Source organism: Polypterus senegalus, chromosome 6 (assembly GCF_016835505.1).
Source record: "Polypterus senegalus isolate Bchr_013 chromosome 6, ASM1683550v1, whole genome shotgun sequence".
NCBI classification, from domain to species: domain Eukaryota; kingdom Metazoa; phylum Chordata; class Cladistia; order Polypteriformes; family Polypteridae; genus Polypterus; species Polypterus senegalus.
In genome coordinates, this window is record NC_053159.1 from 193,177,813 (window position 1) to 193,191,162 (window position 13,350).

General features: G+C 54.6%; 1 protein-coding gene across 1 annotated transcript; it reads left to right on the forward strand.

The window, feature by feature from the left end:
- Window positions 1–252: 252 nt before the first annotated feature.
- LOC120531949 (T-cell-specific surface glycoprotein CD28-like) lies at window positions 253–10,731 on the forward strand. The gene is made up of 4 exons (XM_039757852.1): window positions 253–357; window positions 761–1,087; window positions 9,788–9,924; window positions 10,022–10,731. The coding sequence occupies exons 1-4, from the start codon at window positions 312–314 to the stop codon at window positions 10,130–10,132; spliced, it is 621 nt and encodes a 206-aa protein (XP_039613786.1). The 5' UTR covers window positions 253–311; the 3' UTR covers window positions 10,133–10,731.
- Window positions 10,732–13,350: the final 2,619 nt, after the last annotated feature.

Sequence of the window (13,350 nt, forward strand, 5' to 3'; positions counted from 1 at the left end):
GAGGATGGCTGAGTGGTGACAGGCTGGACTCTGTTGTGGTGGTGGCCACTCAGCTATGATGAGTTGCCCACCCCTGACCACTGACCACCACCCTGCTGCTGTCTAGCCAGGCGGTGGTCCAGATGGCACACGGCAGGTCCATGCGGATTCCTTCTGCTTTGGCTTCGGCGCCGGCAATCAAGCCCGTCCCTCGCCGACCTCAGCACTTCCTGTCACATGGAGTGCGAGATAAAGATGATGCGGGCGCCGTGCCTGTCACTGGGAGTGGCGCAGCACAGCGTGAGACAGCACGGGAGCCGTTGGCCGCAGCCATGATCCTACCTGCACTCCTCGTCATGGCAGCCATCTGCTGCACAGGTAAGTCACCGCTCCCCCTCGCCCACCCGACCTGAACGGCGGGGCCCCCCAACTCCTGCACCCCTGCACCAGAACTTTCTGGAAAGCCGCGGTCGAGGCCTTCCTCCTGTCACCGTCTGCATGGCCGGTTGCCAAGAAATGGATTGATGGATGGATGGCATGTGCTCCCAAACGGAGCCGGGCACTGTATGTGGTCACCTGCCACCTTGGCATCACAAGACGGCTGCTAATTGTTTGAAGTTTCACAGCTGGGCAGGCAGGCGTGGGGTCTGCTCGATGGTCTGAAATCATTTCCAGTGTGGTACTCAGTGGTCCCAGTGGCAGTAGGTGAGCATTGTGTAAATGTGACAATGTGGGGGTCCTGTGCCCAGTATAACACTCGGCTGCTCCTCTTCTGTTCCAGAGGCTTCCCAGTTCCAGCGAAAGGTGGTGCCAGTGGGCAGCAGTGCCATTGTGCCATGCTCCTATCAGAACTCAACTGCTAAAGAGCTGAAGGTGCAGCTGCTCCGAGGGGAGAAGGAGGAGGTCTGCTCGGTGCTGATCCCTGAGAACAAGGTGAACGTGACGGAGCCGGGGGCCTGCAGAATCGAGGTGTTCAACCACAGCGTGAACTTCCACCTGTCCAGCCTCCGGCCCAATGACAGTGACCTGTACAGCTGTGACATGCTGACTCTGTACCCGCCGCCATTCCTCAAGATAATGGGCCAGAAGACCATGGTCTGCGTCATCGGTACGTACCCGCCGGCCACCACTCCTGGCCCTGTGCCGTCTCTGCTCTTGCCAGGCGCCCCCTGCTGTTTGTCGTCCCCCCTGTGCTTTGGTCTCTCAGTCCAGCGGCGTACCTAAAGTGGCGATTGTGGTGGAGCTCGTTGTTAAAGGCGCTATATACACTGAAGGCTGGCTTGGGGTTGGGTTTGAGAAGAAGGCAGAGGCTGACGGGCATATGGGGCAGGAAGGCGAGAGCTGTGCCAGTGACGCTCGGTCATCTGAGGAGAGCTGAGGAGGTGGCTGTTTCATTACCTTTGGTTTCCTAACAAAGTGCACGCCGAGCTGGTGGGGCACCCAAGACACTCGTTCAGGCGTGGGTGCCACGTAAACACACACGGACACGGACTGACACATCTCTGTGCCCATCAGGACGCGGGGCACACTCTGTGGCACTTTAATAAGGTCAGATAGGCAAAGGTTGACGCATTTCACACTCAGGCGTCCGTCTCCTACACACGAGCGCTTTGCACTTCCACTTTCACTCTCCAACTCGTACATAAAAACACACACACACACACTGTGACACACGCTCACTCCTTCCACACAGAGTGACACACACTCTGCATGTTGTGTCGCAACGATGACAAGTCACAAGCAGGCCACTTCAGTGCCACCACGGCTTTGTCTGTTGTGTTGACATGCCCTTCATATGCCACCGCCTAGTAACGGCTGGCATGTACACGTGTTCCACACACACACACACACACACACCCCTGCACACTTCCGGGAATGTCAGTGCCACCGCTCCCCATGTCACAGGCTGGTGCGCTTTGCCATGGGGCCTCATGTCGCTCGGCTCACCTGCCTTTGTGACGCACCCGACCGCCGGTGGCTCAGCCGAATCCAAAAGTGGGGACAGCGGGTGACAAAAGTGAGAGGCAGGAGTGAATGGATGAGACTGGGCATTGCCAGGTACTGTGTGCCCCCACAAAGTGACACCAGCGCACCTTCACTTTGTTTCACTCTCAAGTGTCACATTAAAAAGGGGTCGAGTGATGCCCACCCCAGCTTCTGTGCCACGACTTCTGGGGGAGTTTACCTGCCCTTCAATGGAGCTGCTTTATAGCGCCCCACACGTACTGCCACTTCAAGCTCAGAGGCTCACCAGCTCGGCACACACAGATGTCTTTAGGCCTGTGCCACTCACCACAGCAGATGCCCACTCACTGCACTGGCCCCTGTGGCGCCCTGTGTAATGCTGATCCTGAACCCCACCAAGCAATCCAAAGATAAGAAAGTGACATGAATAGAAAAAACAATCCAAGCACTGGCACCAATAAGAAGAGTCACTGAAGGACATGATAGGGAAGACGAGCCCCTTCAGGTCTGGGCACAAGGTGGCTTTCTATTCCTTCTGCCAGTCTTAGTGGGCATGCAGTCATGTTGTCAGGATGTTCTTCTTGTCCCCCGTCAGGCTGAACAAGAACAATAATGACATCCAAATCCAATTCATCCTGAGCCTCTCCAGGCAAAGTCAGGGCACAAGGCAGGAGCGAGGTGCCAGTCCATCGCAGGGTAAACACACACACACACACACACACAGGGCCAGCTGCGTGTCTTTGCACTGTGGGAGGACACGGGGAGAACATGCAGACTCCACGCAGGGAATGCCTGGCATGTGATCCTCGACCACCTCGTTGTGAGACAGCAGTGCCACCACTCTGCCAAATCTTAAAGCCACTGTCACCTTTACATCACATCAGCTGTTTCTTTCCCAGGCTGATGTCCCTTCTGCTCCCCTGGTAAATAAATTCCAAAAATACGTCTGCCAGTCTGCGTTTAAGATGCCAGGCTCAAATCAGTAAACCCATCCACAGCAGTCATTTTGGGCGGTTTGATCCTGTGAAGGGCTGGCATCTGTCCAGGGGTCATCGCTGCCTTGTGCCCTGTGATGCTGGGATGGGCGCCAGCTGCCCCATGACCCTGTCCTGGATACGCGGGTTACGAGGGTGTTCGGTGGAGTCTGTCTGAGTTGACCCTCAGGGTCCATGTGGTGTTTTAGTTGACGGCACTTCAGGCTGAACAGTGCGGTGGTCCTGAGTGCCAGCTGGCAGTTTAAATTTCCAGTCCAGATTTGGGTTTGTCTCCTATCGTGGATGTCATTCAGTCGTTGCTGTGTGTTTTATTAAAATGACGTGCACATGACATGGTGTGTAGCGCCCGTCCCTGCAAACAGACTCTGAACGCTTTGGAGATGATGTTGGCGAGCGTTCTGGAGCTCCAGAGTCCTGGGTTCAAATCCCGGCCCAGTGCCCATCTGTGCCAAGCCTGCTCTGCCCACATCCTGAACACGAGACTGAGGGTGCCATCTGGGGAGCTGGTGCTTCTTCTACAAATGCTCCCTGCTCTGCCCCACCACTATTCGCTTATCCTGGACTGGGCTAAGTGGATGGGCAGAAGCGGCCATTGAACTCTTAGGGGCTGCTAGTCACCCGCACTGCTTGTGCCTTTGTTGGCATGATTTTTTTAATGCCATCCATCCATTTTCATCCAATCTGGTGGCACAGAGGTGGCGCTGGTACCTCGCAGTAAAGACACCAGGGTTCACGTCCTGACGTCCTGCCAGTGTGGAGTTTGCATGTTCTCCCTGTGCCCGCAGTCCAAAGAGACGCAGGTCAGGCAAGTTGGCGACTTTAAGTTGGTCTATGTGTGTGTTTGCCCTGCAATAGACTGGCATCATGTCCGGGGTTTGTTCCTGCCTTGACCTGGTGCTAGCTGGGATTGGCTCCAGCACCCCCTCCCTGCCCCCCATCCCCTGTGACCCCAATCTGGAATAAGCGGGTTAGAATACGACACATGACATCTTCATCCAAACCACAATAGCCTGCTGGGTAAAGGCCATGGAGCTCCTCCCACAGCCATCCTGGCATCACTGGGTGTGAGGACCCACCAACACACACACACACACACATGGGGGGTCCGTTTACAGTCACAGGTCAACCTGAACGTCAGTAAGATGAAAAACGAGAAAACGTGGGTCTCCTGGAGCTGCGAGGTGGCAGTGGCATCAACGTTGGTACCATCCATATTTCATTCAAATGGCCTGCCCTGCCCTGTACCCTACAGTGGTGCCAGTCCTGGAGTTTCATCTCCTGCTCTTGAATCAAATGGTACAATGGTGTCCTCACCATCACATTGTCTACCTGGCCTTGGCACTGTGATGTGGAAAGCCTGGCACTGACTTGCAACAAGCCACCAAAAACAAGGCACGTAATAAGGCAGGCCAGAGAGTCCATCAGGGGCACATAGTTGTAGCCGTGTGGCATTCCAGGACCACATCTTGGCGCACTCTGTCATCTCCAGACTGAATCTCTGCCACTCATGATGCCAGTGCTGGGGTCTCCTCTCTCTTTGTCTGTACTGGTGGGCTTACACATTCCAGAGACGGCATGATTTCCATTCTTACACAAACAAACAATGTGCCATAAGGTGTCAAGCCAGCAGTGACCCCCAGAAAAACAGACCACGTGAGTCAGGGCACTCGGGGATGATGGTGACTCCCTCATGGTGACTCATTTGAATTCCTGGGGCACAGGTTGGGGTGACCTCAGGTGGCACTGATTCAGTCCTGCCATGGACTGGCGCCCCCCGGTGGGCTAGCCCTCTGCTCTGCCCGTTGTTTGACCACCAAGAGCTGCTTATGGATGAGTTTTGTTCTCCTCCAGCTTGCTGCTTTGTTTCCGTTCTCACGTTTGTTGCTCTTTTGTGGTCGTGAGCTTCATGATTCACGCTGCTCTTCTTCTTCATCTTCTTCTTCTTCCTCCGCGGTGCTTTGATAATCACATCCTTGTTGACTTGCGCTCTTCTCTTGCACTTCACCCTTCACACCTCAATGCACTTTCCACCATGCCCAATGACCACATAGTGGTGCCCACGTGCCAATCTCTGCCACGTCTTCCAGCCTCTTCATTCTCACCATGCCAGTCGAGATGATTCATCCTCCCAGTATGTCTGGGGTCTTCTCTCACCTGTCCAAGAACAGACATACTTGGAAAGGTGGTCCCTGGTGGGCCGGTGTAGCACATTCAGACCCAGCAGGAGAAAGCCAAGTAGAGCCAGCGTTTGAGTGATGAAGGGTGAGGGGCGAAAGGGGAGGAGACTTGGCAGCACATTGACGCCAACGATTGCCAGGGTGCCCCTGGACCTCCAGTCACTCTGTGGGCTTCTTGAGGAATCAGAGGTTTATAGAGCCAGGAGTGGAGCAGTGAAAGGCACTATAGAGGTGAATGTGGCCGGGGTGTCACCAGGTGGTCTCATCGGTGGTTTGATGGTTTCCTCCTCTGCTCAGAAGCAGCTCATTCAGAAGGCCTTCATTTCAAACCACAGTCACAAAGGAAGTGAGAGCTGGTGGGCCAAATCCAAAGGGGCGCCAGTGGAATCTGCTGATCTTCACATTTGTGCAATTCAAGATGGGGCGGAGCAGGCGGGTGACTGGCATGAGAAGGAGAGCACGAAATCACAAAGCCAATGAGAAGCGAGGAGCACCAAGGGAGGTGGGAGTCTGACAGCAGAAGACCAAAACGTGAAGGGCAGAGTGGGAACTGAGTCTGAGGAGGACCCCCGTGACTCCACCCTTAACTACGGCGGCAGCGTCCCACCAACATGGTAGCAGCCGAATGTCAGAAATGAACTCGTCACCCTCAAGAGCACCAGACAGGACCACACGAGCAACAAATGACACCAAGTGGCATCACCTAAGGTGTCATTTTACCTCCACTACTCAATCTGATCTCTTCAGGGGTCTCCTCCTGGTTGGCCATAACCATAACATCTCCGCAGTGAGGCGCCTGGGGGTGGCACCCTCCTAACCCACCTCTGCCAGTTCCTTTAGCTGGTGAGGAGCAGCGGCTCGACTTTGAGCTCCTCCTGAGCGTCTGCCCTTGCCCCTCGATCCCCAAGGCTGAGCCCACCGCTTGTGTCTGTGTTTTAATTCTTGGGACCCTGGTGGAGGACACGGACGTGGAAACCAGGAGACGTGGTGATGAGCCAGCGAGCCTCAACAGACTTCTGGACCTTCAGGATGTTAACGGGAGAGCCGCTAGATTGGGATCGGCGGGTTTATGCAAATCTGCACACGTCACGTCGTAAAAGGCCAAAGCTGTGCAAATCCACGAAAAGGGGCTGGGCTCAGGTGCCCCCTTTAAGAGAAGGGGACGGAGGGACGCACTGCTTTGTCCTCCAGAGGGCTCCGCAGGTACAAATATGGAGCCCTCGTTAGCGTGACGTGACGTGACGTGCGTCTCATGCTGCGTCGTTGCTTTTGCGTTATTGTTGTTCGTGTCTTCGCCATACGCCTGCTGGTCTTATAATTACGCACTGTCTGTGCCTCATTCTTTGTGGGTGGAGCCACAGGAGGCGGGGCCACCCTGACCTCACCACTCCTGAGAGCCAACTGAAAGTGGCGGAGAAGGCTCAGGAGTTGGGAAGCATTGCTCGTCGGACTTTGAGGAGTTCTTGGACTTTCTGTTTTCATCCTTTGAATATTCGTGCTTTGCTGAAAGCAGGGGTCCTCACTCGTGGTTCTGGTGGTCCGCAGTGGCTGCAGCTTTTCGCTCCTAACTCATTGTCTAAAGCTAATAGGGACACTCGGTACTGAACTCCTCCAGGGCTTGCTGGTGCCTTCATTTTAATTGAAGTGCCGACTTCCCCGCTCTGAAGACATCATCCAGGTGTTTGGGGGACCACCGCAGATCGACACTTCAAGACCCTCCCTTTTGCTCCCTCGTTTACTTCTATTAAGTGAGATTCTGTTGTAAATGGGGGCACCTTAGCCAAAGAGCTGGTGGCACCGCCCTGCTGAGTGATGGCAGCTGAAGAAGACACAAAACAGTTCAACTCTAACCTAAAATCGGCAAGTCAGGGGTCCTGAATCGCAATAAGTGAAACCCAAAAGTGAAAACCTGCAGCCAGTACGGCCCCCCCAGGTCCACGGGTGAGGACCCCTGAGCTAGACACACCAACATGCCGGGTCCTGCAGTTACATGCCATCCGTCACGTGTTGTATGTCCTCAGGTTAGGAAGCATGCAGTGGCTGCGGCCCCCCCCAGGACCATAAGTGAGGACCCCCACTCTTCTCTGTGGAGTGGCCATAGTGACCATGGCAGGACCTCCCTAAGTCCAGTTCAGGTGGGACCCCCACGAGTCAGGACACTGACAAGTGGCACTCAGTGCTGATCCCTTCAGGGTCACCTGGTGTGTCACTGGCAGACGTCCTTATGGACCTGTCACTGGTCACACACACACACACACTGTCCCAAAGGTCTCCGAGGCTGACCTCATCTGAAAGTCAGGACCCCCATCCTCCCACTGAGCTTCTTCATTGGCTGGGCCCCTTTGTCTTTTGTGCCTCCTTTTGTTCTTTGGGATTTTACTAAAACCAAAAAGCGACGTCTGTCCCGGAGAGGCTCGTCACGTGTCACATGCCAGTCAGCACATGCAGGACCACCAGAACCCTAGAAGCCCATCGGGCGAAGCCAGCAGAGGTGACCCGAGTCCTGCAGACTTCAGCTGCTCCTTGATGGACGTCCCGTTGCCTGTAAGGTTCGTCTTTGACTTCCAGCGATGAGAGAACAAAGGCAAAGCTCCATCCTTAGTTACGAGATGAAGATGGCATCCTCTGCTACTGGCAGCGCCCAGTGCTTGAACTGTGGAGTCTCCAAATATTAAAGGGTGACGTCACCTCTGCCACTGGGCCGTCCTGTGCTAGACGTCCCCCAGTTGTGTCACTCTTGTCTCGTCCCCACCTGAATGTGGCAGCTTCACCTGGAGCCCAAGGCCAAAGAGAGTAAAGCGTCACGGCCACAACTTCAAGGCCTAAAGTGCCAGGCATGTCACGATGGGTCAGCCATAGCAGACAGGAGGGGACCGTGAGGCAGTGGCATCTGTCACTCCCTGAAGTCGGGTGGGACAGTCTGAGTGTCACGGCCGACTTTTGTTTCTTTTTTAAAGGGTCTGAGAGGTGACTCGGCTCGGCTGGGCTCGGCTCTGCTGGTCACCGTCGTCCCCTTTACCGTGACGTTTAAAAAGCCTCCTCTCTGGTCACACTTGACATTTTCATCTTCCCAGTTCTGGTGTGTTCTGTTTTCTTGCTCGTCTGCGCCGCTTTGTTCCATACAGGAAACCAAATGTTTTTGTTGTTTGGTTTTGTCACTTTGCCAGTCTGCCACCAGTCAGGCCAACCTGAATGCACTGCAAACGCTGACATTGCACCTGTGGAGAGAGCAGCTGAACGAGGAAGTGAGTGACAAACAAGGACACTGCAAAAGCGAGAGCTGAAAAGAAGTGGCGGTGTGCGTGAACCAAAGACGAGAGCAGGGGACGATCACAGGGAGAAACACAAACCGTCACAGCAGAGTCCCACTTTTCCACTGAAATGGAGGAATTGGCCATTGGTGCCCATCAGCCTGACCTCAGTAGCCCATCGTGACAAAGTGAGGACCAGAAAGGTTTGCAAATGTGTTCAAAAATCAAACCCTGAGACCCCAGAAGCCCTCAGACTCTCAATCCGGTGCTTTGTGGAAGCCCCTCTGGCAGAACCGAGTCTTCTTGGCGAGTCTCTACTGGCTCTGCACTCCTGGGTTTGGCCAGCTGATCCCATTCTGACCCTCTTGAGCTCCGTCAGTGAGCGGCCATCTTCAGGTCTCTCCACACAGGGGACTTAGGTCTGGGCTTTGGCCGGGCCACTCGAGGACACTCTTGTCCCAAAGCCACTCCAGTGTTGTCTTTGGCTCTGTGCTTCAGGTAATTGAACTGTCACCTAATTGTGAAGTGGCGTCACCTCGTCAAGGTCCACTCTGTATGTGGCTGCATTCGTCCTTCCCACAGTTCTGACCGACCTTCCTGTCTCCACCATACACAGCGCGTGGTCTTCACTGGGCCTCTTACTCACCTTGTGACTCCACCATAAACACCTGAGTGCTGCTGAGGTGGTCCTTCCTCCTTCACGGTCTAAGCAGGGGGCTTCCAAAGCTCCCATCCCTGACCAAGGGAGTGACACAGTCTGCTCAGATGGTCAACTCATGGAAGAGTCCTGGTGGCTCCAAATGTCTTCCATCCCACTGGGCTCCTTTAAATGTTCTGATCATCTTGTCCTGATGTGTCCTCGCCACGGAGAGCCCCTTGGACTTCATGGCTTGGTGTTTCTGAACTGTAGGACCTTCTGCATGTGGGCCCAGGTGGGCCTCTCTGAATGATGTCAAGTTCTGGAATCATCTCAAGGAGAATTCAGGCAGACAGGAGATCCCTGAGCCCCCACAGTATAGGCTCTGAATACGTCCAGCAAGGACAATTTCCAGTTTTTTGATTCTGAATGACTTTGCCAACCCTTCTGGTCACATGTTGTCACTTTGTCAACTTTCTCTGTTTCCGATGAAATCCACAAAGTGAAGGGTTCTGAAGACTTTGTGAGTCCACCATAAATGAGCAACATGCCAATATAATCCAAGCGGCCCCATTGGGTGGTCCTCATAATGTCCACGTGAACCCCCGTCCCCCTGTCCCCTCACCTCCTTCCCTTCTGAGTATGGCAGTCTGAGAAGCAGATCTGCCCGCTCCTGATGACCTGGGCTTGGCAGGGGGGGTCATTCATCAAGTCAGGGTGGGCCTCCATCTTTGATGCCCAGGCCAGGCCAGGAGACTCATTCATGTCTGCTGTGTGTTTCAGACAAAGCGGAAGAGAAGATTTGCACCCAATGCCCAGATGTGAGGAGCGACGGACCATTACAGTTGGCACTTTGGATTCTGCTGGCCTTCCTCGCCCTCTACAGCCTCATCACGTCCATCGCTTTGTTTGTGAGTTATGTGAGTATTCCGTCCGTCTGGGCCTGGTGGGCGTGGGTATGACAGCTCGGGTGGCACCCTGACACAACTCTACTCTTTTTCTTCCTTCCACTTGTAGGTGAAGCTGACCAGGAGCAAACAGATGCAGAACGACTACATGAACATGCCCAGCAAGCAGAAGAAGAAGCAGCGCGTCGTCCACCCCAACTGCTATCACACCCGCCGCTAGTGGGGCTTCACTCGGGCCCTCCGACTGCACCTCCGTGCCCAATCCTGTGTAAGACTGATTTGTACCGTTATGGTGCCACCGCGAGTCATCTTCTTCTCCACGCCCCACCTGACAAAAAGACAGTGGACTGACTGGGCCAGAGGGGGGTATGCCCATAGAAGGTCACATGCTCAGGCTGGCACATGCCACACCAAATATCAGCCCCGAGTTCTCAAGAGCACTGAGAGTGCTTGTGCAGCAGTCATCACACACGTCCTTTCAGACCAGCTGGAGCCCACCGCTACCTCAGTGCCACCCATCACGTCTTCACGGACCGAGCTGTCCAGAAGCATCTGGCCACTTCATAGAAATGTGAGGTCAGCCAGAATGACCCATGTGGACAAGCCGCGGCGTCCACGACTGACGTAGGGATTGATGACAAAAGGGTGTCCTCAGGCAGTCCCCATGCCCAGTCAAGTCCTGGATGGCCCCTAGCCATGGTGAGGTGATGGACTGTGTCCAGTCTGGAGGGACGAACTGGTGACTGCGCCCAGCTCTCGGTGACAGAACGACTTTTGTAACGACACCCTGCTACCTAAATAAAGCTGACGTGACGTCCACTGGTGTGCTCTTTGTGTGTCTGCTTTGGATTTGGAGCTCAGCTCAGACCCTCGGTGATATAGCGCCTTGAGGCAGTGGGTAAGATGAGCGGGTGTCCTCTGCCCTTCATGGTATCAGGGGGTGTAGTCGGGAGGTGGAAGGGCCTCCTAAATCCCACCAGTTTGTCTTCCATGGAGGCAGCCGAGGCAGGGGACTGGAGTGGAGGTCACTGACACTCTCCTTGGGTCCCTGAAGGCTCTCGGTGTCGTTGGGTTTCCATGACTGGCACGCTTCTTCAACATGGCGTGGAGGTCGGAGATGGCACCTCTGGACTGGAAACTGGGCTGGTGATCCCCATCTTGAAAAAAGGGACCCATTCCAATGATAGGAGGGGTCTCGGTTCTCAGACTCATGGGAGGGCCTGTGCCAGGCTTCTGAGAAGAAATGTCCATCTGGTGGCCAAACTTCACTTCCTGGAGATTTCACCCCGGTTGGAGAACACTCGACCAGCACTTCACCATCCCAAGGATTCTGAGGGGTTCATGACGTTGGCCCTGTGGTGGTGGTTTGGGGTTGTGCCAGGCCTGCTCTTGTGGGGTATTCAGTCCCTTTCTGTTATACTTGTTCCTGCCAGGGCTGCCCTCTGCCACTAATTCTGGAGTGGATGCCGTCCAGTGTGGTGACCTCAGAACTGCTCCTCTGCTCTTTGCTGGTGTGGTGGTCCTGCCGGCTTCATTAGGGTGTGACAGCAGCTGTGCACTGGGGTGGTCTGGGATGAGGGGCAGCACCTCCATGTCTGTGTCCTCTCCAGGTTACGGATGAGGTGCTGCCACATACAGAGGAGTTTAGGCATCTCGGGGGTCTTGTTCACAAGTGAGGGAAGAGGGGAGCAGGAGGTTACAGTCAAGTGCTAAGGTCCTGCTGAAGACCAGTCCATCGAGCTGTGGGACGTGACTGGAAACACATAGAGTCATGGGGGGACCCCCATGGGCTCAGCCTTAGAGATGGGGGGAGGAGCTCAGACTCTATATGGAGGTGGGACACCTTCCTGCCTCGGGGACACAATGGAGACACTCGGGGACACACTGCCTCACTCAGCTGGTCTGGGATCGCCTTGTATCCCCCCAGAGGAGGTGGCAGGCTTTGCTTAGACCGATGCCCCCGCGACCAGATGAGAGAATGAATGGAAGGACGGGTGATGTCAGAGGGTAACCTTCAAGCTGATTGGCTAAAGGCGAATGCCAGTTCAGACAGCTTCGGCCCCCTTGTCCATCTGTGCTCAAACTGCTCCTCCTAGGGCTCTGCTGTATGTCACCGACTCAGAGCAGTGTGACAGAAAGTGACGTTGACGTTTGTGTCACGCAGTGTCACCAACTTGGCAATAAAAAGGCCTGACACTTGTGAAGAGTCCCACTGAGCAGACCAGGACATTCACTGGCCCACCCACATGTGGCCTCACCCCAGGCAGCCACACACACCTACAATGAGGCCCTGGCATTAAGAGTTCAAAATGCACCTTAAACATCTGAAAAATACAAAATGCTTCTCAAGAGAGAGGATCCATCAAAAACCTCAGGCTTGGCAAGACAAGATCAAACGAGCAAGGAATCAAAACGGCCAACTGGTCGATCGATAAACGTGCAAGACGTTTCAAAGTGAACTTAAAGAGTACGTCAGGAGGGAGCAGCGGGTACACCCTGGTGGAATGAGATGGCGTCTCCTCCTGATGGCATCTGCAGCCAGAGCTTTGTGGTCTGTGAGGTTCACTCATCACGCATCATGTTGTGATGCCAGGCAGATCAGCTGACACTGGGAAACTGCCAGGGAGAAGCAGACAAAGCACACAGACGATAAGGGCAGGCTATTAGTGCCAATGTGCCAGGCTCATGCTCCAGAGAAGGTGCCACCTTGGTCTGAGAAGAACACAGCTCAGGTGACAGCTACCATATCTGGCAGGGTGCATAGAAACTAAGAGAAGTCAGAAGCGGCACCGATGCCACCTGCGCTCTGCCAGGGATTGACATTCATTGGCATTCCCACTGAAGAACTAAGCGAGGGCTGTGTGGCTCCAAAGGCGCCTCTCCGGTTGGCACACGTGTTTGCACTGCAATGTATGCTGGGATTGGAGGCATGTCGAGAAACGGGGGTCTCTTTTTGTCCCCATTCCTCTCGTCTGATGGTCACTAAAGAGACGCGTGTGGCGCTTGAGTCTGCCCTGCATCCAATGAAGAACACGACCCAAAGCAGCGTGTGCCATCTGCCGGCACCCAGGTCTGCCACCATCCTCTTCTTAACTGGGTGCTCTGGTCTTTCCTGTTAAGTTTGTTTGGCTGCTGTGCCACCCCAGGAGACCACAGTGTAGACACCACACTGGCATTGCTGAGTTTGTTCTGTGATTTTTGTGCCCAATCCTGTGACATTTGGTGGCAGCGGTGGGGTTTCTCCCAAGTTTACATGAGACTGTCAGGTCCACCAGCCTGGCCACGTGCAGTTAGTTGGTCGTCATTGTCACAGATGATTGTCCTGCTTCATGGTGCCGCTGTCGTTTTCCACAGCTTTGTTGGCTCAAAGATTAAATCCCACTGCTGACACCAGTAATGCTAAGCCCCTCAGTAAGCAACTGAGGCAAGAAGACACCA

Bases quoted from the DNA above. Each gene is read 5' to 3' on its own strand.
- LOC120531949 (XM_039757852.1), top strand. From the start codon at position 312: ATGATCCTACCTGCACTCCTCGTCATGGCAGCCATCTGCTGCACAG. The intron at 358-760 runs GTAAGTCACCGC...CTTCTGTTCCAG, and splicing joins GGCAGCCATCTGCTGCACAG to AGGCTTCCCAGTTCCAGCGA. The intron at 9,925-10,021 runs GTGAGTATTCCG...TTCCACTTGTAG, and splicing joins TCGCTTTGTTTGTGAGTTAT to GTGAAGCTGACCAGGAGCAA.